This window comes from Saccopteryx bilineata, chromosome 4, assembly GCF_036850765.1.
Source record: "Saccopteryx bilineata isolate mSacBil1 chromosome 4, mSacBil1_pri_phased_curated, whole genome shotgun sequence".
Lineage (NCBI taxonomy): Eukaryota > Metazoa > Chordata > Mammalia > Chiroptera > Emballonuridae > Saccopteryx > Saccopteryx bilineata.
Window position 1 is genome coordinate 152557535 of NC_089493.1, and position 24670 is coordinate 152582204.

A 24670-nucleotide genomic window follows, 5' to 3' on the forward strand; every position below is an offset into this window, starting at 1 on the left:
AATATACACATTAAAAGCTCAGGTATAATTTATTAAGCACTGAATAATTTCCCAAATTAAAACTGGAGACTGCAAATAATGACTGTCTTCTTTTCAAAGGCCTTCTTTGACAGCTGTGCTAGAAGAAATAAGCCCTGCCATGCCACAGGGGCCCAGGAAGCAGAGAGCCAGGTCCTCCCCTGGTACAAACAGTGATGGAACAGCATTAATAAATAAGAATATGGCCACATTTTAGGCTAGATGTATTTGTCACAAATACACATTTTAAATTACTTACAGAGCTTCAACTAAACAGGAGCTGTTTTCGGTGGATTACTCAAAATGAAAAAAACACATTTCTTCAGTTAGGATGATATATGAGTCTAAAGTGTTGCTATAGGCAGGCTGTAATAAGATCATGGAGGCTGAGATAGAGGCAATTTAAAATGAACTGGATTGGAAAGACTTAGACACATTTGACAAAAATTTGAATAAAGCTGTTTGCAAAGAGGAGATTAAGTTAACTGAGTGGCCAGAGCGTTCCCTGAATTCCAGGGCCTTACCTTAACCAGAAGCTAGAAGACGTCTCAATCCACACAGGTAGAAGAGAATTCTCATTCATATTTTTCCGGGTTCGTCTATCATCCCTCATCTGTAGTCTCTGCGTTGCTTTTTGCCAACAGTTGGCTCTTACATAGTCACTGACATGGTCATCCCTACACAGATAGAATATCTAGCTCCATCTTTTGGTGCTGAGATAGCCTCTTCTACACCTCTGACCGAAGGGGAGCCAGCTGACCATGTGCCCTCAGGGCATAATTCACAGTCCATGCCTGAAGAATTGACCTATCTACTCCTCAAAGTCAAGATCAACTTCTCCACCAAGCCTTCCTACCCAAACTTCACAGTTCCCCCAGTGATGGCTGCTTTTAAACATCTGTAGTGCTTATCTGTGTACAACTCATCAATGCCATGCTCACTTCCATGTTGTTAGTAACTGCATTTAGACATCTTCATCCCTAGTTACACTCTAAACAATTAAAGGAAGAAGACTGTGCTTAGAACAATGCAGGAATCTTATACTTGTTACGTATTTTGAATACACTCATTCAGACATGGTCTAATGTTCTGATATTTCTACTGTGTGACTTTACATTTTGACTCCAGAAATATCTGTATCTTACTAAACCTGTTATCAAAACACCATCTTTGTTCTCATATTCTATCTACAGCAAAGCATATGGCTGGCACTCAGCCTGAGCCAGATTACTACAATCACCTAACAAAGATGGCAATGGCCCGTTTATCACAAGGATTTATTAACAGTTTAAGTCCATGTAAAAGTCACTCCTAGAAACAAATAAAAGTTTCTACAAAGTTTTAGCTCTTTTAAATATATATAGTTAACAATTCCTATAAAATCTCTCAGTGTATGTATTACTGAGCAATAAATGAAAAATCTTCATTCTATCATAAACTAATTACAAGAACAAGGAACATTTTCAAGGTAAAATGCCGAGTTTTCAGAGTTTATGCCAGTAAGTGAAATTCTAGTGTGGTACATATGCCCAAGTATATTTTGTTCCTACATAGTACAACTGAAAGAAAAACAATTTAGATAAAACTGACAGCTGACATTTTTATTCTTGCCCTAAGGTAGAGCAAAATATACAATTGTCTTTTTCTACTAATAATGAAAACTTTATTGTTAGGTATTTTTCCTGTAAACCTACCTACTGAGAACTGGAAAAACTTGTAATAATGTTGGTCCCTTTCATTCGTTCTTCACAGATCTCTTCCAGAAAGACAGAGTCTCTCTCCAACAAGTAACCACACCTAGTGAAAGAATGCTGAAATTGATGACAGCAGCTCTCCATTCAGGGTCTTTACTGGCTGGCCTTCATCACCTACCTCTTTTTTTTCCAATTTCTTCATATTGAATATACTTGAACTTTTCTACTCCAACCTGACACTATAATTTTAAAATAAAAATGAAATGCCATTCTTTAAATCCTTAGGCAGAATGTCAATTCACATTTCAAGAAAAGTATGGTCTTTGAGTTATATAAACCAGAGAGTTCAAAGCCAGATGCTAACAGCTGTCTATCTGTGTGATCTTGGTCAAGTTACTAAACTGCTGAGCCTGCTGCCCTCTTGTAGAACAGGCAAGGAAACGCCAGTTCACACCCCTGTACAGTCCAGTACACTGCTTATACATAACTAATGCTAAATAGTTTATTTTTATAGCTATATATAAATATAAATCAATTTGATAGCTATTATTAAACACTCAGAAAGGTTAGATGCTTACGTTATTGTTCATCTTAAGCATAAATACTAGATATTTCAGAGATTTCCTACATAGTATTTATTCTTTCTTTTTTAATTTTTCCACTGATTTGAGAGAGAAGTAGGTGGAGAGAAGGTGGGAGAAGGAAGGGGGGAGGGGAGGGAGAGAGGGAGAGAGACAGAGAGACAGAGAGAGAAGAAGGGAGAGAGAGAAAAGCATCAATTGGTTATTCCATTTAGCTGTTTCATTTAGGTAGGAACTCACTTGATTACTTCTCATACATGCCCTGACCGGGTATCGAACCCACGACCTCAGTGTACCAGGATGATACTTTATCCAGTAAGCCACCAGCCAGGGTTTATACTATTTATTCTTAATGAACCACACCAAGTTACAGATCAGCATTTGATCAGGTTGCCCACACCGCTTTTTATACTACAGTAAGTCCCTGTTCTGGCTTCTACTGTCTTCACAGGCTGTATACCTTAACTCAGGGGTCTCAAAGTCGCGGCCCGCCGAACAATTTTGTGCGGCCCGCAGACTAATCCACGAAGTTCAAAATATTTTGGATAAAATTAAGTAAGCCTAGGGGCCTACTTGTATTTTTCATTTCTCTAGCATCCTAGCTAGATATTAGCTTAGTTAACAGCAGTTGTGATGCGAACTACAGTTTCTGGTCGTTTTGTGACACTGAGTAAACTGCATGTACGATTGTGCTTGTTGTACTGATTTTTTTTTTGTTTTCAACTGCAGTGAGAAAAGTGTTGCATAACAGTTGCCTTTTGTAGACCTAGTGCGGCCCGCCGAACGGCTGTGATCTTGCTCTGCGGCCCACATGCTGAGTTGAGTTTGAGACCCCTGCCTTAACTGTTAAAAGGATGCAGAGATTCATCTAAATTTATATCATTAGTAAGTACAGCATTTAAAGAAACAAGTCTGATCAAAACAGTGATAAAAAATGATGCCAACGTTACCCACCAATTTTTACAATAAAGTATCTCTTAGACCTAAACCTACCTTAATTTGGGCAAGCTATATTAATTAATTCTATACTACAGGAAAAATTATGGCAGATCTTCACAATTTTCTAATATTCCAAAATCTGTGACTGATAAAATTATATAAACTAGCCAAAAGGAGCCTATGCAACTAACATCATTCTTGATTCAACTGACCTAGAGGTGGTACAGGCTGCCCAGAAAACTTGTTGTCCTATAAACTGATATGTGTAAACTGGAATTTAACACTAGCGTGAAGAAATGAAAGCCAAAAACAGGAATTCTTCACTCAAATCCCTAAAAATATTTTGGATGGAGCAACGGCCTAGAGTGCCAAGGTCCAGCCCAGGGTCTCCAGCCCGGGTCGCTATTCCCAAAGCCAACAGCTCAATCCTGAGGGCACCAGCTCTAACCCTAAGGTCACAGGTTCAAGCCCCAGTCAGGGAACATATGAGAAGCAATCAATGGCACAATTCAGTGGAACAAGTTGATGTTTCCCTCTCTGTTTCTCTCTCTCTCTCTCTCTCTCTCTCTCTCTCTCCCCCCCCTTCCCTCAAAAGTAAATAAACATTGTATTTTTGGCTCCATAAGATGCACTTGACCATAAGACACACCTAGGGTTTTAAGGAGGAAAATAAGAAAAAAAAATATTCTGAACCAAATGGTGTGTTAAAATCTTTAATAAAATATCGTATTTTCCTCTCCACTTTGGGGGGTGGGAGGGAGAGTGCGTCTTATGGAGCGAAAAATACAGTAAATAAAAGAAGTAAATAAAAACACAAACATTTTACATAATCAGGAATTGTCAGTATCATTACTTATATACAAAACTAATAACTGCTCTATTATAACCCTGAAAAGCAATAGAACCTTTCTTCCATCATTTCCAGACACATTTTACAACTGTCTAATTTAGTAAACCAATATTACTCATTAACAACTGTTTCAAGCAATTCTCCAGATAATAAATTTAGTAAAATAGAACTTGGTCTAATTCAAATGAGATTACAGTTTACAAGTCTTGGATAATTTGAGGGTGTTGGTTAGGCTGTTCTTTGCACCTATGAACATAAAACCTACTCATGTAATCCTTTGTTAAAAGAATAGAATATATGAACAAAATAGAAACACCACATAGATAGAGAACAGACTTATGGCTGCCAGAGAAGAGGGGGTTGGGGGGCTGGGTGAAAAGGAGAAGGGATTGAGAAGTATAAATTGGTTGTTACAGAACAGCCGCTGGATGTACGGTGCAGCACAAGGAGTACAGTCAATAATACTGTAATAACTACAAATGGTGCCAGGTCAGTATGGGAAATATCAGAGGAAACACTTTTAAAAGTACATGACTGTCTAACCACCATGCTCCACACCTGAAACAAAACAATACTCAATGTAAACTGTAATTGAAAATTTTTAAGAAGTGTCAAAATTGACATATATTTTCTCTCTTAACCTGGCAATTTAGTTTTACAAGAAAAATGTGATCAAAATTCATAATGTGTGCAGAATATTAGGCCAATGTGGCTGAATGACTAGAAATAAACTGAGGCGGAATAAAACCTCATAGTAGCATTTAAATGTTTATGACCGTTAGAAAACAAATTTAAAAAAAATAGGAGAAAGAAAGAAAATTAAATTTTAGTTAAGTTAGGCCCTTATAAGTCCTCATAAAAAGTCTACCTTTATAGGATCCGCTTTGAGTTTTTGTTTTATTATAGAAGTGTCATAATTATATTATAAACATACTTATGTATTCTAATTAATATACTACCACTCATTATATTGCTTAAGTTTCAAAAACTAATTTATGATATACTGTTAAATGCTCTTCAAATAGAAAAACAAATCAACTCTAATGGATTTTAAATTATTTTTCAAATTGATTAAGTGTTAGGCAATCTCTACACAGAATTTACTACATTAAATGTATAAATATTATGACAACAAATATATAACAAATGCGCATAATAATAATACCAGTCATCAGTTACATGCTTATAACCAATGAAAATAAACATTTACAAACACTACTATAAAACATATTGTCAGAAGAGCAAATACTGATTAACAAAGATTGTTTGATTATAGCGAGTCTTTCCACAGACTTTCCAAAGTTACAGTCTTGCTGTAATTTAACGATCACAATTTCATAAATCTTTTTTTTTTTTTTTGTATTTTTCTGAAGCTGGAAACGGGGAGAGACAGATAGATTCCCGCATGCGCCTGACCAGGATCCACCTGGCACACCCACCAGGGGCGATGCTCTGCCCACCAGGGGGCACAAATTATATTAATGGGCAATTAAATTGCTAAACGTCTTTATTTTACTCCTTTTCAGAAAATAGTAAAACAAATAAAGAGGAAGATGCTTGTTTAAGAAAACTGAGATAAAAAATCATTTGATTTTAATTCAGCACAGGTATCACAGGTTTCAACTGGAACCTTCATGACTTAAAATGAAAAAGTAAAGACGATGAAGACAAGAAACCCAATTCTCTACTAGTCATGAAAGTAAGAGATTCCTGAGAAGCCTGACTACTCCTCCCTGGGGGCTCCCCTTCTCAAGTGCTCCCCTTACTCAGAGGGTTCCCCCTCCCTGGAGGCTCCCCCTTCCTGGGTGCTCCTCCACCCAGGGGCTCAGGAAGGCACAGCTTTGGCATCCTTGAACCAATGATGAAACAGCTACACTCTGGGTTCTCCCCAGAAAACAGCATAACTCAATTTGGCATTGGCCAACCCAGTATAAAGCATTTAGGTGAGAACATCCGTGAAGAGTATTCTAAATTTTAAAAAACAAGCAAGGTACCAAACAAGGGTGCACTTGCCCATAATCTCCAAGTAGCACTGCTCCTACAGAACTGTCCTCTGTGTCATATCTGGTTCATATTGAGGGGGCAGATAGAAACACCCAAGAGAATCATGCTATTCCACTTGTCATAGAAATGGCGCTAGTATGTGCATCCTCACAGCCCATCTGTTCCCTGGGGAAGATCTCTCTCAGGTCTCAGTATCATGATAAGTTAGGGTTCTCTTTAATGCCAGGGAAGCAGGAAACCAACAAATATTTTTATAATATTTTTCTTATTTTTATATGCTTTTCCCCTTATTTCTTCACATTTTAATTTTATTTTATTGTATGTTACTTTAATTAGTATATATACTTCTTTAAACATCTCATTTTGAGGTACTAATACTCTATAAATAAATAGTTCTACAGTAAAAATAAATGCAACTGAAAGGGAAAATGAAAATTTCAGACACCACTGACTATATAAGTACTAAGGGACATGACTTTCAAAATTATAAATGATGAGTAAAGATTTCACAATCTCAAAAAATTAAGACAGACATTTCTTTCATTAATTAGTTCCAAAACTGTGGCTGCTGAATTTTTTAAATATATTTTTTATTCAGTTAATTTAGAAACTTGTAACACACTTATTATACTGTAAAAGTCCAACACTTTTGTGAGAAAGGGTAACATCAAATGTTATCTCATGACTCAGCCTGATTTGCATGTAGTTAAGCCTTAACTAGAGAGTATTTTTAATAAGACAGTAAATGAAGAGATCAGAATTCTGAGAAACTGCAACTCACAATATTTCAGTTCACTTAGGTTTTCCTATGGTTCATTGATATCAAATAATGACTCATGATTTGACACTGATGTTTTGCATTTCAATGAAGTTTGTTTAGCTCAAATACCTTATTAAAATGTATACCTTTGTGCAAAAGAAACAACATGCTCTAATCAAAGCAATATGTAGTACACTTATATGATAGAACTGACTGCTTTGTATGTTGAGCACTAATTCACTAGATGGAAAAGATACTGAAATAACTGTTTCTCAAAACAGCTTTTTAAAGACCAAGACAAAGAAAGTGGATGTAGAAAATTGACTTGGAATTTTTTCAGGGAATTAGAATCCTTAAGCTCAATTAAAGAGGAATAGCATCCAAGATTTTTAAACTAACATGAATGTTTATGTTATCATGTAGTTTATTTTAAATTGCATAAAACATCGTCCAAACTTAACATTATCCACAACTATTGGAAATCAGCTTCTTGGAAAGGGTGCATTGTTTTGATCCAGGGGCAAAGGCAGTTGCCAACCATGAAAATGAGCTAAGACTACAAAGTATGGAAAAACCATACCATGTTTCTCCTTCAGCTCGGAACGCAATTTTATTTCCTATAGCAGAAAAGGAATGGTTCCTTCAACCTGTAGAGAAATGTTTTTTTATCAGCATAGGGCTATGTTTTCTTTGAGGCAACAAAGAAATACAGATATTCTGTTGCTCTGGTTAACTAGAAACCGTAAAAAGATAAATTAAACTATTTTGCCCTGGCCAGTTGGCTCAGTGGTAGAGCGTTGGCCTGGCGTGCGGAAGTCCCGGGTTCGATTCCCGGCCAGGGCACACAGGAGAAGCGCCCAACTGCTTCTCCACCCCTCCCCCTCTCCTTCCTCTCTGTCTCTCTCTTCCCCTCCCGCAGTGAGGCTCCATTGGAGCAAAGATGGCCCGTGAGCTGGGGATGGCTCCTTGGCCTCTGCCCCAGGCGCTAGAGTGGCTCTGATCGCAACAGAGCGACGCCCCCGAGGGGCAGAGCGTCCCCCCTGGTGGGCGTGCTGGGATCCCGGTCGGGCGCATGCGGGAGTCTATCTGACTGTCTCTCCCCGTTTCCAGCTTCAGAAAAATACAAAAAAAAAAAAAAAAAATTAAACTATTTTGAAAATGACTCTTAGATAGATGAAATGCAAAACTCCCTAATGAGAAAAAAATCATTAAAATTAAAATTATTTTAGGCCTGACCTGTGGTGGCGCAGTGGATAAAGCCTCGACCTGGAAATGCTGAGGTCGCCTGGTCAAGGCACATATGGGAGTTGATGCTTCCAGCTCCTCCCCCTTTCTCTCTCTCTGTCTCCTCTCTCTCTCTCTCTCTCTCTCTCTCTCTCTCTCTCTCTGTCTCTCCCTCTCCTCTCTAAAATGAATAAATTTTAAAAAAATTTTAAAAAAAATTAAAATTATTTTAATGCCTCAATATAAGTGATCCAAAAAATAATAATAATAATAACCAGAACTTCCAATTCTGCTAAGACAGAGGCTGGCAATAAATTATATAAACAGTTTTTAACACTGGGGACTCAGTAGGTACTTAGTAAAAACATACCTATAAAAAAGAAAGTATAACTGTATTATATGACCTATGATTCTAACAGCCAAATTTGAAAAAATATTATTTCTTCTGTAAATTATTTAAAATACACATGTCATTCTCACTGGAAAAATCACTTCATTTTCTAAAGAATATTTTAATGAAATTTGCAACATGTGGATTATCTGGTTCAAAATATCAAGATTCTTATGCCTACCAGAACTAAAAATAAATCCACAGAATTAAACATACAAGGAGTTAAAATAAACATGCAAGAAGAGCCTTGTGGACAACAACAGGACATGAGAGGGCTGAAGACTGCTAAAGTCATCAAAAAGAAAAAGAAAAACCTTAAAACACTCCATGTGCCTGCCAAACAATGTTTAAGCACCATATGCAGCCTCCCAAGCTGCCAGATTATATCTCAGATAACTAGAAGAACAGTAGCCAAGACAGAGCTCAACCAAAAATGTGAGCTTAGCCAACAGTAGGTGCCAATAGATTCAAATACAAAGTGAATAGAATAATTTTTCACAGATATTTAGTAATTTTCACTGATACAAATTAAAGTATAAATGAGTATAACAGTCTGCTAAATTCGTGGATTAACAGCTGCCATATATTCTTGAAAACTAGTTGTTTCGCCTGACCTGTGGTGGCGCAGTGGATAAAACTTCGACCTGGAAATGCTGAGGTTGCCGGTTCAAAACCCTGGGCTTGCCTGGTCAAGGCACATATGGGAGTTGATGCTTTCTGATCCTCCCCCCCTCTCTCTGTCTCTCTCCTCTCTCTCCTTTCTAAAAAAAATAAAATGAATTTAAAAAATGGAAAAAATTAAAAAAAAAAAAAAAAAAAAAAAGAAAACTAGTTGTTTCTACCTCCAGGTGGAAATGGGAGAATTTCAGTGCCGCCTCTACAATGGTCTCAGGCCCACAGAGAACCAGCAACCAAAGGCCTCTTTATTCTGAAGAGGTCAGGCTATTCCCGGCCCTAAGGTGCTCTAGGTGCACATCCTGTGAGCTCTTGGAATATCAGGATTAACTCTGTCATGCGCACATTAATTTACCGAGAACCAGGTGAAAAGCAGTGCTATTTAATCATTAAAGACAGAGGAAACAAGAAAAAGCGGTTGGAACGGCAGAGAAGGAAGCAGAGCAAGAGGCTTACAGGAAAGACAAGTTTTTGCAGACCACCAAGACATTACAGGGAGAACAATAGGGGTACTTCATTTCCTAAAGAACCAGAGGAACTTCCAGAGCAGCTTCCAGCTGCCTTGAGAGGCAAGCTCCTGTGAGCTGACTGCAGAATGGGATACTACTGACTTCTTTTCCTACTGAAAATTCTAGAGAAACTCAGAAAAGGTGTATTGTTTTGGCAACTGATCTAGATATCTATACAGTAATAATTTTTAATGTATTATAGAGTTTGACTCTAATGTATATCTGTTTGACTGCTTAATTATGTATATTAAATAATCACTTGTTGAATAATATTTTCCACACTGTCTTAAGATCAGTTATTTAATATGATGTTCAAAGAATGAAACAAATATTTGTAATGAATGGTTTAAAGTCTTCCATACTTTATAATAATGGACTCCTCATACTTCTAAAATACTGAAAATTATTGGTTTCTTTGCCAAAAAAACCTTAAACTTGAATCTTTAAATGAAAAAATTATTTATAGTCTGACTTGTTTGCTATAGATGAATGAATGAATTCATGTTATATATAATCTAGTACATGACCTGTTCAGCCTTGTAACAATAGCTAACATCAGCTGCTGACAATTTACTATGTGCCAGACACTATACAAAGGGTTTCACATGGATCATTTCACCATTTAACTTAATCTCTAAAGTCTACAAGGTAAACATGTTAGAATTTCCACTTTTAGTTCAGTTAAACAAGGCTCAAAGAAGTAACTTACAAAAGACAATGAAACTAATAAATAGCGGAGTGGTGATTCAAGTCCAAATTCAAGTTTATATTCCCTTCACCCTCTCTCTCTCTCTCTCAAGACTGTGCTTAATTGTAGATATAACACAGAAAAAGCAGACTTCAACTGAACAGTAAAGAATACTGCTATAATAAAAGCTATGTAAGCTATATAGTTTAATATTTTTATCCTATTCTCTTCCTATGAGATCTGCAAGGCTGTTCATCATTTTTTAAAAGATATAATTCTATCATGAATAGTTCAGCTATTCAAACTCAGATCATGAACCTGTGTCTGTACAGCACTGTTAACTTGGCAAGAATTTTTATTAAAAGATAAAGCCAAAAAAAATTATGAAATCCATGAAGATATAGATGAAAGAAATTCAAAATTTTAAGAAAGTTCTGTCACAGATAGTTTTTTTTTTAAATATTTTTTTAAATTTATTTTATTATTTTATTTATTCATTTATAGAAAGGAGAGAGAGGGAGAGGAGAGAGAGACAGAGAGAGAGAAGGGGGGAGGAGCTGGAAGCATCAACTCCCATATGTGCCTTGACCAGGGAAGCCCAGGGTTTCGAACCGGCGACCTCAGCATTTCCAGGTCGACACTTTATCCACTGCGCCACCACAGGTCAGGCAGATAGTTCTTTTAAAACAAATATAGAAACAAAATTACCGATCAATTTTATAACTTATTCTATTACCAGATGTGAAATCTCACCTTTATTCATACTGCCAACCCAGAATGGAATAGATAAGTTTTTCCATTATAATGTGAACATTAGAAAATGTGGACATCAATTCAACTAACCTAAAATCTAAACCAGAAAGCCTTAGTTTGGCTGTGCCCCAACTGACCTACTCAAGTGTCTCTTAAAACACAGAACACACCCTAATATTAAAATGCTTGATACAATTTAATTGTATATATATCTTTGCTAAATTTATTAATAGATGCTGTTTATTATATTCCTTGGTATTAAAATTTTCCATCATTCTTTTAAAGAAGATGTTGAGACTTTGTATTAGGATTAAATTAATGCCTCCTGTAAAATAAATATTGTTTAAGTTGATCCTTTAAAGCAGGGGTCCCCAAACTTTTTACACAGGGGGCTAGTTCACTGTCCCTCAGACTGTTGGAGGGCCAGACTATAAAAAAAAAACTATGAACAAATCCCTATGCACCCTGCACATATCTTATTTTAAAGTAAAAAAACAAAACAGGAACAAATACAATATTTAAAATAAAGAACAAGTAAATTTAAATCAACAAACTGATCAGTATTTCAATGGTAACTATGGGCCTGCTTTTGGCTAATGAGATGGTCAATGTGCTCCTCTCACTGACCACCAATGAAAGAGGTGCCCCTTCTGGAAGTGTGGCAGGGGCCGAATAAATGGCCTCAGGGGGCCGCATGCAGCCCATGAGCCGTAGTTTGGGGACCCCTGCTTTAAAGAGTGAAATTCCAAAACAAATTAACTTCTATATAACTGCTTAACAAAATAAAGTCAACATTCTTAAACAGCCTTCCTTTAGAAAACAATATTTTCTATTGCCAGGAAAAAAATGTAGAAATTACTTTTTTTTTTTTTTTTTGTATTTTTCTGAAGCTGGAAACGGGGAGAGACAGATAGACTCCCGCATGCGCCTGACCGGGATCCACCCCGCACGCCCACCAGGGGTGATGCTCTGCCCCTCCAGGGTGTCGCTCTGTTGCGACCAGAGCCACTCTAGCGCCTGGGGCAGAGGCCAAGGAGCCATCCCCAGCGCCCAGGCCATCTTTGCTCCAATGGAGCCTTGGCTGCGGGAGGGGAAGAGAGAGAGACAGAGAGGAAGGGGGGGGGGGGTAGAGAAGCAAATGGGCGCTTCTCCTATGTGCCCTGGCCGGGAATCAAACCCGGGTCCCCTGCATGCCAGGCCGACGCTCTACCGCTGAGCCAACCGGCCAGGGCCTGTAGAAATTACTTTTATAGTATCAGTCTAAAATTCAAATGTATTGTGAAAAAGTAATAAAAACATAGTGATCATAAAGTTACATCCTGTAAGACTTGGGAGTCCCTTGTCTCTTCTTTTACATCAATTGATGAATTAAGATCTAAGGTTCCACTATCCCAAAAGAGAGGATACACATCTATGATATGATAACTCCTCTTCACTTTAACCAGAACAAATGCCTATATTATAAATAAAATATTAAATCAATTCTTGAGCATGTAGGTCACTTGAGCATTTTTCACTCTCTCAGAACATGAATGGGTAGACCGCTTTGTAAGGACTGTAACTTTATAACAGAATCAACAAAGAGTTGAAGGGAGTTAACACTTAAAAGGTTTGTTAAAACTTCATATGTGATGTTAAGGCAACAAAGTATCAAATAAAGCAATAATTTTCCATCTTCATTTTTAAATATATATGATTTTTTACTGATCCATATAAAGTAAGTCTGCAGAACAAAATCCACTTGTAAACAAAATCCACTGGATGTGTTTTCTATATTGAATATTTTTTTTGCCCTCCAGTTAGTTTTATATTAAACAGCAAAACACAATCTTTTCTCATCATGTTTATTCTAAATTACCTACTTTTAAACTGTAACTTACATAAACTATAACTTTCATAAATTTTTATTCTAAAAGGTAGTGCTAACACAACTGTATAAAATAAAAATTACTATTTTTCTTATCAAATTAGGTTATGTAATAATTTTAAGTTTGCACAGTATATAATTCAAATAACTAGTTATCAAATAATTTTTACTTTCTGTGATAAATATAAGAACTACCCCCCCAGTGTAAATACCACAAAACAGAAAGACAAAGCAAAATTTACAAAAGTGGGATTAAACTTCTAAAAGAAAAATGAATGGGAGTATGGTATCTTGGGGTATAATGACTTCACAGGTAATGCAGCTGTGGACAAAAGCAGATTTGCAGCTGTAAGTATGCAAAACAATTCATTCTTCTATTATTGTGTATTACTTATTGCACTATTTGTGTTACAACTGTAAACTTACTTTTGCCCACCCATGTATATTTTCATAAAATGTTTCTTCTATACTAAAGGACATGAAAATCTGAAAAGTAAATGAGCTAAGTTATCATTTACTAAATAAAAGGAGTGTACTGGGTAGCTAAGATATATACTGCTCACAGAAATTAGGAGATATTTTATCACTTCATATTCATTTTGAAATATCCCCTAATTTTTGTGAGTAGTATATTAAACTCCAAATACTTGAAAACCAAACTGTATTAAAAACTGCAATACACTCAGTATTAAATCAATTTTTACTAAGATTAGCTTTTAGGAAAACTATTTTTTTCTATTGTATTTTACTTAATTTCTGAAGAAAAAACCTCAAAGTATTTTATAAACTAATTACAGCAAAATTAAACAACAGTTCATGATTCAGATTATTTAACAGTTGCTGGTCAGAAAACAGAATGAGGGCAGACATAAACAACCTCTAGGGAACCAATCAAAATATCAAGCAGTTATGTAACACCTTCAGAACTACTTCTGGTTTTTTAGATCATTCGTTTCTTTTAAAATGTTGTGAATCTATTTATCACAAGTGATATATCATGAGTTAACTTTTCCTATGTTTTAAAAAATACATGTTAAATTTTCACGTGAAAATCTTTAAAGAATCTTCAAATTTTTAACTTTTTGAAAAAAAATGCAATTACATACCTGACCAAAACAACAATGTACCAAATGCTAAAACCCACAGCCCAAGAGAATCTGTCCTCTTTTAGAGATAGGAAATGGATACACACATATATAAACACCACTAAAGGAGGTAAAAAGGGAGAGCATCTTTCAGAGATGTGAGCAGAATTCTAGACTGCTGATTAAGGTTCAGGTGGTCACGCTAATGAGAAAGACTCAGGCCTTAGCTCTAACAGAAAAGTATGTTCCACAATCACCTGTGTCCACAGCCAGCTGCTGCTATCATTTTCAAGCAAATGCAAAGATACAGAGAGAATAACAGAATCACTGCCCGGACTATAAAGTGGCACACACCTCTCATAGCTGAACAGTTGCATCACAGCTCATCTTACCTCATAAGACCAGACACACTGAGTCCCACCAAACCGTCGAACACATCTTCCTACTTCCACGTCTTCATGTGTTGTGTACATTTCTCCGAGGCACTCACCAATATGTGGCACCATCCTCCTGAGAACCTCTCGACTGAAGATCATGCCAGGTCCGCCCATACAGAAGTTCTCCCCAGGCCCCAGGCCCAGCTTTCCAAGTTCTTCAATATTCCCCAGGCCCGTCTGGCCCAGGTAGAGGGGCTTGCTGCTATTCAGTGATCGAAGAAACTCTTCTAACTTGTCACCTACAGAGAGAAAGGCAACAATCACTTTTTCCTAATTTCATAATCATGTATATGTACAAATGGACAGAACTTCCAATATGGTGTATTATGTATAAACTCCCCATAAGTCTTATACAATTAAAAAAGAAACCTTTCTGAATATTTTGTTTAAAAAAAAACTAATTTATAGTTCTTTATTGAATTAATAAAATTCTTATCAACCTTCTAGCCAAAGTCACTGAAAAACCTTAATAAGTCTAACAATCATCAGATTTTTAAAGGTGAAATAATGAGAATAAAAAGGTTTCTTAACACTTTTGAAATAATGATAAAATTACCAGAAATATTAAATATTGATTTTAGCATCGATTGACAATGTTAATATCCAAAAATTATTTTTTTCCTGACAATTTAGTTTAGTGTTCTGTCCTTAACTTGCCTTGAAATTTAACTTTGGAACTTTGGAAAGCACACTTTTAGAAAAAAATAAACATTTAAATTAAAGGATAAAATTGGAATACTTATAGATTGGGAGTTTATCAGGAAAAACAATTTAAAAGTAACCAACACAGTTCAAAAACATTTGGTCCTCTACAAAATAATACACTGGAATAAGTAGTCACCTTCTTATATTCCCAGTCAGCACCTTTACTATCATTTTTGATGAGCACAGCATCTGCAGTCATTATCTTGATCTCATGCCACGCCCCTTGGATCTCAATGAGCTTCAGCTATTATTGGGTCCTTAATACAAAATGCATTTCATTCTTAACAGACATGGAAGGAATATGGCATTTCAATGATTTGAAGGTCAATCTTTCAAAGCATGAAGAGAAATGTCTGTTTTTCCTTGAATCCTGTTTTTCCTACTACTTGGACAAGGGGAAAGCAATGATGGTACGAGTAAGAGGCAGAAACTAAAGCAGGGCTGCTCCCCTTTGTCCAAGCAGGAAACGTGGGACGCACAGGGGACCTCCGTTCCCTACAGCGTTTCTACTTCCCTGTGTCCCTGTCCATTCCCGCAATAGGCTGGACTGGTAAGATTTATTCCAGCTCTTATGAACTCTCTGCTAAGTTTAGGAATCTCTGGCCAGAGCCACCCACACTCGGAGTGAAAGATCGGACCTCTTTAAAAAAGTGACAAAGTTTTCTCATGCTGTGGCTGCGCCTGGTTTAGAATACTTCCAGCCCCCGCTTATCGCCGCAGACACCACGATGGACTAGAAAAGATCCATACTGGTGTGTGCTAGCACAGGTTGAAGCTCCTAGGGTCTGGATAACTCGCGGACACAGTCCTCTTCTCACCACCAAATGTGACAATACACCCATCGCCTGGGGATTTTACTGAGGTGTGGCGGGGAGTGGGGCAGCTTGGTGCTACACTGTAGTGGCTGGAAGAAGCAGCGCGAGGGATGCTGGGGATGCTCAAAGGCTCCCAGTGCACGGCAAGTCGTGCGAGAGAGAAGGCAACGCCCTGAGCAGGGTCCGACACAGGGAAGATGAGTCCTCCGAAACTGCGCTCGATCCAGGTTTAAAAAAAAGGTAGGGAAACAAAGCAAGAACAACGATCTCCCCACAGGCTCCCGCCCGCATCCTGGATCTTCCCTTCCTCCACTGGGAACACGCCCCTCTGGGCCGATTTGGGAACCTGGCCACCACCCCGGGCTTTCAGAGCAAGGCAGAGTGGGAATAGCCTTTGGTTGAATCCTAAAGTCCAGGTCCTCACCTCTCCCTCACCGTAAAGAGTAGGGTTAAGCGCTGGCGGAAGCGAGAAAGCAAGTGTGAGGGAGGCGGATAAAGCCAGGCAGATGTGAGGAGAGTTCAAACCGCAGGAGAGGAGGAACAGACAAGGGATGGTGGGCGGATGCGCGAGGTGGGGATGGCGGGCTGGGGGCTGCAGGAGCCCGGAGCACGTGCAGGCGGAGAAACAGGGACTGGGCAGGGGGTCGGGGCTGGATGCAGAAAAGGGAGGAGGGTAGGCAGGTCAGCCGGCGCTGAGAGGTCACCTTTGATGTAGACATCGTCGTCGGCGCGCATGAACCACTCATACTTGTCTAGATAGTGGTCATGCATGTATTTGATCATCATGAAGGACTTCTTCTGGGGAGGGTAGGAGTCGTCCACCCCCGGCAGCTCGATGACAGGCAGGGGTGGCAGGGGATGACCAAGCCTGGTGTTGGGGGACTGCTGGCTGGAAAAGAACTCCACGCGGCCGGGGATGAAGCGCGCCCAGGTCCGCTGAGCCGCTAGCGCGCGGCTGCCCAGGTACTTCTGCGCGGTCATCACCCCCACGTACAGGAAATCTCGCGATCGAGAGCTCGCGGCGGTGGCGCCCCCGTCCCCGCTGCCGTTGTGGCTACTCCTCGGTGGGCCACCTCTCCGCTTCCCGGCGGCGCCCCCGTCCTCCTTCTCCGGTTCTCCCTCCGCTACGGCGGCGCCGGGAAGCCCCGTCGCACCTTCGGGCTCGCGTCCTCGTCGCCGCTGCTGCTGCAGCAGAGGTGGCTGCTGCCAAGGGCTGCTCCGAAAACTGGTTACCCTAGCTGCTGGCTCAGGCAGCTGCGGCCCCTGGAGCTCCTGGCGCGCGGGGGGCGGTGACTGCTCTGGCCGCAGCCGGGGCTGAGGTTGGGGGAGCGGCTGCTGTGCGCCGAGGCCAGCGGCCGAGCGACCGTAGTAAGCGCAGAGACTGGAGCTGCGTCTCTTCCTCTCGCTCAGCTCGGCTACTCTGGGGGCTATGAGCCAGGACGCAGCGGTGAATCCCAGCACCAGCCCTAATACCACGCTCATCCACGCGCGGCGGGAGCGCACGGCCATCGCGGAGGCCCAACGCCGACGCTAGCGGAGCAACTGCGGCGCTGAGCGCGAGTCCGCCAGCTCACACCCGCCCCTTCTGCACCTCCGCGCCCCTAGCCCCACCGCTGCTCGCCGCCCAGGCGCCGACGCCGGCTCGGACTCCCAGCGCACCCGGCGCCTAGCCCGCTACGGGCTGCAGCTGCCGGGCACGCTCCCCACTCCGCTCTGGGTTGGTGGCTTCTGCGAGAGGGTCGGGAGTGAAACTTCTGGCGGCGGCGGTAGCGAGAGGAGCTGCAGGAGGAGGAGGTGGTGGAGCGGCGACAGCGGCTACGCGTCTGCTCCTGGGCTGCCACCCTGTCACTGGCGCGCCTCGTCCCTCCCTCCTCCTTCCCGAGCCCCCGTCCTCGCTCCCCGCCCCCAGCTCCCCCCCGCGGCCTGGCTCCGGACTGGCCCGGAGGAGGAGCCACAAACACCGCCGCTGGCAGCCCGGGGCGGGGCGGGGCGGGCGCAGCGTGGGCCGCGGTATTCCCCGTCCTCCTCCGCCTCAGACGCCCCGCGTCCGAGCCTGGGTCCAGCACTGGCCTCCCCTCCGGAAGGAAACGATCCCCATCGGGCCGCCTCCAGCTCCTAGCGCCGACGCCCCGTCGTCCCTCCTCCCAAGGCCCTTGCTCTCCGTCCCGTTTCCCGTCCCGTCCCGCCCCTCCGGTCGCCTCGCGCCACCCGCGCCCGGGGGACCCAGTGCCCTCCTCCAGGCGCAAAGTCTCCGTAGACCTCATCGGCGGGGCGCGGGACCCTGAGTCCCCGGCTCGCTCCCGTGTCTCCCTCCCCACCCCACCCACGGCCCACGGCCCGTTAAGTCCCGACGTCACCCTTTCTCAATCCGCCACGCCCAGGTCCGCCCGCGCTCCTCTCCGCGTTTTTGGTCTGTTTTGGGTTTCTCAGCTGTCCTACTCACCGCTCAGAAACAACTGTCCTAACCTTGCACCTCTTCCCAGCCTTACTAACTCCCCAGTCCCTATCTGCATCCTCCACCGCCTCTCCACGGAAGCACCATTGCCCCTTGGTATCCTCCTAAGAAAATCTCGGAGTGATTGAAAAGGCCTAACCTTGAAAGGCTAGGGGAGATCGTGAGGATAAGGAATGGGGAATCAACTCCCAGAGAACTTAAAAACTCCACGTTGCCCACCTGTTGGTTGGGCAATGTGGGCCTACCCAGTGGTCCCATCCACTGCTCTCTTATTGGTCTGTGGTCCAAAAATGAGAGTCATGAACTATTTTCAATCTTGGTAGAAGATTGAGTCAGTAGAACTGAAGAAATGTGAACAAATTATAGGGCCAATACCCAGAAGATTCAAACTAAGAAAATTCTTACCTACTTCCCCCATAGATGAACTTAATTAGAAAATAAAATTTTCATTCCTGTCTGTAAACCATTTTATTTTCTATGGCAATGAGAAGAACATCTCCAGCAACAGAATCTCAAAAAAACCTTAAATCATATTGGCCGAAATCGCTGAAAGTTACATTATGAAGAAATTACCTGAAGATACGTGACATTTTGAAGAAGAGAGCATTTAACAACTTTCTCTCTAGAAGTTGTGACTCTTAACTGGAATCTAAGGTGCATTTGGCATCCAAACCCTTTCTTCTGTTTTGTACATCAAACGAAAAAAGGATGGTATTGAATGGCATTAGATACGGGGCTTCATCCAGCAAGGGGCTGGCAGCGTCCCTGGAACAGTAGGCTTGCCCAGAGTCCTTGGAGGAATGGTTCTTTCCACATCAGTCACTGGCTGTGCATGAGCACGTCTGTCTGAATGTTTCAGCTGTGAACATTGAAGCTCCTTTTCCACATTTAAGTCTTTCCCAGAAACACTTAGGAATACAGATTATTGGATTCTTTTTCAAAGTTTAATTTTAGTTGGAATACCAAACAAATCAAACAGGCCCCTTCCAACTTAAAACTATATCTTCCCAAGGGCATTTTAAACTTTCTAGAATAGTGCTATTCGAAAGAACTATTCCTAAATGGGAAGTCTCTTTATCTGTACTGTCCAATAAGGCAGCCACTAGCCCTGCATGATTATCGAGCACTCGAAATGTGACTACTATGATTGAAGAAATGATTGCTCAGTTTCATTTCATTTTAATTAACTTTGATTTAAATAGCCTTATGTGAGTGGCCGCTGCCATGTTGTACAGCACATTGTCAGAGCTAATCCATACCCCATGGTTCCATGACTTAGGTAAACAGAGAAAAACAAATAGTCCCTCTACACACCAGCATACTCTCCCCTACAATATCTTGCCACGCTTTATTCCGGTGGGTGCCATTCATGTAATTGATCTACAAAATCATTAATTCACATTTGGCATAAATAACCCACTCATCAACTGTTATCACATTCTGGGAGAAAATTAACTTCATTCATTATTATTATTTTTTTTTTCTTAAGCTGGAAACGGGGAGAGACAGTCAGACAGACTCCCGCATGCGCCTGACCGGGATCCACCCAGCACACCCACCAGGGGCGAAGCTCTGCCCACCAGGGGTCGATGCTCTGTCCCTCCGGGGGGTCGCTCTGTTGTGACCAGAGCCACTCTAGCGCCTGGGGCAGAGTCCAAGGAGCCATCCCCAGCGCCCGGGGCCATCTTTGCTCCAATGGAGCCTCAGTTGCTGGAGGAGAAGAGAGAGACAGAGAGGAAGGAGGGGGGGAGGGGGGGAGAAGCAGATGGGCGCTTCTCCTGTGTGCCCTGGCCGGGAATCGAACCCTGGACCTCTGCACGCCAGGCCGACGCTCTACCACTGAGCCAACCGGCCAGGGCCAACTTCATTCATTCTTTTATTCAACCAACAGGTGTTAAAGATTAAGCATCCAACAAGGTGGAAGGCTCTGAACGGAAATGTCAGCAAACTGTTCACTGTCACTTATCATGAAGTGTAGAGTGCAGTGGAGAATACAGACATTAAACACCACACGACAAAATGAATTACAGTGGTAACAAATGATATGAAGGACAATAAGTATGTACTCTGAAGGAGTATTTGTACAAGTATTGTAATTCAGTCAGAGTCAGGGGAGGCACTTGGAAACATTGAAATAAAATGAGAAGTATTAAAATGTGACCTTGGGAAATTTGTTTAAATTATCTGAGCTCTAGATTTCTCATCTGTCAATACCTTTTTGTTAGGATTTACTAAAATATACGTAACTGCTTGGCACAGTGTCTAGTTTATTGTAAGAACTCAGGAAATGTTAGTTCTCATTTTTCCAATCTCTTCCTTTACAATAAATTCTCTTAGATATCACCTTACTTATTTTCTGTGATATTTCATCTTTTCATTTACTTAACAAATATTTATTTAATATTACCATAAGTCAGGCACTATTCTAGAAAAACAGCAGTAAATGAAACAGAAAAGGCTCTTGATTTCATGAGAGTTATATTCTGCCAAGGAGAGATTACCCTGATCTATATATAATGAATACATTATATATTTTATGTATTATATATATCAAATCATATTTATATTATATTTATAATATGTATGCTGGGTTATAAATGTTTTGAAATAATATAAATAAATAGTGAGTGTATATGTGTATTGGAGGCCATATTAAACTGATCAGTCAGAGAAGTTTTTTCTTATAATTTTAGCAAAAAATAGAAGTGAGAAAACTAACCATGAGGGTACCTAGACGCAGACTTTCCAGGAAGAGGAAATAGCAAAGCAAAGGCTTGAGAGAGATGTGGTATATTGAGGAACTGTGAATTGGCCAATGTGGGCTGGAAACGGGAGGAAGTTCTGACTTGCTAATCATTTAGGCCAGAGCTGTCCAATAGAATTACAGTGTGAGCCATAAACATAAGACAAGGAATTAAAATGTTTTCATGTAGCCACTTTTTTTAGAAGGTGAAATTAAATTTAATAATGTATTTTATTCAATTCAACATATCCAAATATTATCATTCCAAAAAGTAGTCAATATAAAATCATTAGTAAGAAATTTTATATTCTTTTCATGGGTTTAAAGTTTCCCAAATCTGTTGTGTATTATTCACTTACAGCATGCCTCAATTCAGACTAGACACTTTTTAAATGTTGCATAGACACATGTAACTAGTGTCTCCCATATTGGACAGTGTGTATTTTGAGCCTTGAAGATATTTGTAAAGATTTTAGCTTTTATTCTGAGAAGCAGAGAAGGTGTTGAATAAAGTGGTGAGACAGGTTTTGTTTTATAAGGATCCCTCTAGCTCCTGTGGGGGAAAAAAACTAGATGGAAACAAGAGTGGAATTTGAACAAGCATTTAAAACATTAATGGGACCCCTTTGCAATAGAAGAAGAAAAAATACCTTTTTCTTCTTGCTACACAGCATCTTCCTCATTTGAAAGAAGTGGAGCACCTGGGAAAGTGTTTTCTGTGAGTTTAGTTTTATATTTACTGAGATTCCGCTAACTATTTATTTGATATTTCCAAAAGTCAGTGAGGTAATTTTCTCAATTCTAATTTTGAAGATACATAAGTTTTAGGATAGATAATATTCTGAGAAATCTCTACCAAACACTGTTTTGTTTTGTTTATTAAAACAAGAGTAAAGTAATACATTCTTGGAAAAATTTAAGAAAACATTTTTTTTCAAAATTTATAGGTTTAAATTATTTTTACTTATTTATTCATTTTAGAGGAGGTGGGGAGAGAGAGAGAGAGAGAGAGAGAGAGAGAGAGAACTGGGGGAGGAGCTGGAAGCATCAACTCCCATATGTGCCTTGACCGGGCAAGCCCAGGGTTTCGAATCGGCGACTTCAGCAGTCCAGGTTGACGCAAGAAAACAGTTTTATTTAGTTAAGAAGAATATAAAGGGAGATTTTACATGGAAACTACTATTTAAGGAACATAAACATAGTAAATGAACACAATTACAGTAGATCAGTGTACTATATTGGAAGAGACTACAGAAATACAGTTAATTCTAATATCGCTGGCTGAAAATATCTGATGGGACTGCTGTTCTTATCCAAACAAGAATGTTTCAATAGTTATACTTTTGAACCGCCTGATAAAACCTCTATGAAGCACTTTAGTAGGTTTTGAGAAAAACAGTAAAACAAAAATTATAATAGTTTCTTCTTAAAATTATAATCATTTCCAGAGAAAAGTGCAAAATTGAATCCCTGTCCTCAACCCTTTATCAATTTCAAACATGTCTCTATTTGATTATTGTGACACATGAACCATTTGCCACCTCCTCTGAGCTGAAGCTATTGGAACATAGAAATCACCTGGATTCGCACTGAAGCAGCACCCCAATAAGAGTTGTGTCCTTGGCTTTGGGGTGACAATAATGTCAACCACCCTAAAACCAAGCTTGACACACACAGCGCCATTCAGCACACTGCTCTGAAGGTACTATGAGTGCTTGAATTGATTGAAAAGAATTACCAATAACTTCAAAATTACAGAAAAAGTTACAAATGAGTTTAAAAGGGAGGATATTGTTTGCTCAGTTATGAAAGTTAAAAGTATTTAAATATTTAAATACGTGGTTCAGCATATGTTTCTATTATAAGCTGGAAGCAAGTGTAGACTAGTACTGACACTTTAACTTAGTATTTTTCTGTGATATTTAGAATGTTATTTTTTCTTGACAGATCAAGGCTGAATTGATTTCATTTGCATGAAGCAACTGTGGCATCTAGTGGTTAATAATCATAATGTAATTTGGTATGTTTCTAACAGATAGATCGTGTTATAAAATGTTAGACGTTGCAAAAGATTGTAACCATAGAGACATAATAAGATAGCCATTTAATTATATTTTTATTTCCTTAGAAATAAGCACATGCAGAAATGGTAGGAGCTCCTATACTGAAATATGAACAGGTAATTATTTAGAGCATATTATAAAACTATATAAGTTGTAGAGCCTAATACTAATCTATCTTTAGTTAATCAACATGAAGATATTGTAGTTAATTTTCTTATACTGACTAAATATTTGATGCTACTAAGAAATTTTTTTTAGATTTGATAATGTTATTGTGGCTATATTTTTTAAAAGTCCTAAAGAAGTCTTTATTTTTCAGAAATATATACTTAAGTGTTTATAGCTGAACTGGTATGATGTGTGGAATTCAACTAATAAAGGAATGAAGATGGTGGTAATTGGACAGGGATGTGGATGGGGTCTGATGGATCAGGTATTGGTGACTGCTGGGGCTCGGTAATTATCCTTGAGTAGATTTGAAATTCTCTATAATAAAATGATTAAAGAAAATATTTTATTTAAGGTCAGCACACATTCAATTTTTACTTCCTACAAATTCATCTGACTACGACACGGTCCACATATCCAAACTATCAATGTAGTTTGAGAAGAAGAGAATGAGACTCCTGCTGTCACTTATGAGAGTCAAAAGGTGACTGTCTCAGAATTAAAACTTCCAATTCTTCCATTTCCCCTGAGCTCTAATGACAGTCTCTTAGACATAACCAAAACAGCCAATCAAGCTTTTACAAATAAAGAGGCAGGCCCAGTCTGGTGGCTCAGTGGATAGAGTGTCTGCCCAGTGTATGGATGTCCCAGATTCAGTTCCAGTCAGGGCACACAGGAGAATTGGCCATCTGCTTCTTTCCTCTTCCCTTTCCCCCTCCCTCCCCCTTTCCCTCCTGCAGCCAGGGGCTCAGTTGGTTCGAGCATGGCCCTGGGTGCTGAGGTAGGTCTGAGCACATCAGCCTCAGGTGCTAAAAATAGCTTGATACTCGAGCATTGGCCTTAAATAAGGTTGCCAGATGGATCCCGGTTGGGGTACATGCAGGAGTCTGCCTCACTATCTTCACTTCTCTTACCTAAAAAAAAATAATAATAAGTAAATAAAGAAGCATTATTTATATTTATGATGTCAAGATTTTTTTTTCTTTTTAAGTACTAATTGTCTGTGATAAGGCACTGAACTGCAAAATCTTCCTACAGCACCTAATCACCCATCTGAATTTATTCTAACAAGTTTTTTTTAATTTTCATTTTTTCCTTTCACTAGTCTCCTAAGATATAAATAAGCTCCAATTCAGTATTTGCTCTTTGAAAAGTTAAAATGCATGTGCTATCTTCCTTTCTTTTCTTTAATTTTCAACCCTTGTTAATTTCTTGGTCTCAGATCACTGTTGTTGAAATATAATAA

At 39.8% G+C, this 24670-nt stretch overlaps 1 protein-coding gene across 1 annotated transcript in view; it reads right to left on the reverse strand.

The window, feature by feature from the left end:
* Window positions 1-17849, reverse strand: part of CHSY3 (chondroitin sulfate synthase 3) — a 416869-nt gene extending 399020 nt beyond the window's left edge. Inside the window, exons 1-2 of the mRNA XM_066272245.1 lie at window positions 16700-17849; window positions 14431-14714 (exon numbers count right to left, since the gene is read on the reverse strand). Coding sequence (XP_066128342.1) covers window positions 14431-14714; window positions 16700-17504 — 1089 coding nt within the window. The 5' untranslated portion in view covers window positions 17505-17849. The remainder of the gene's footprint in view (window positions 1-14430; window positions 14715-16699) is intronic.
* Window positions 17850-24670: the final 6821 nt, after the last annotated feature.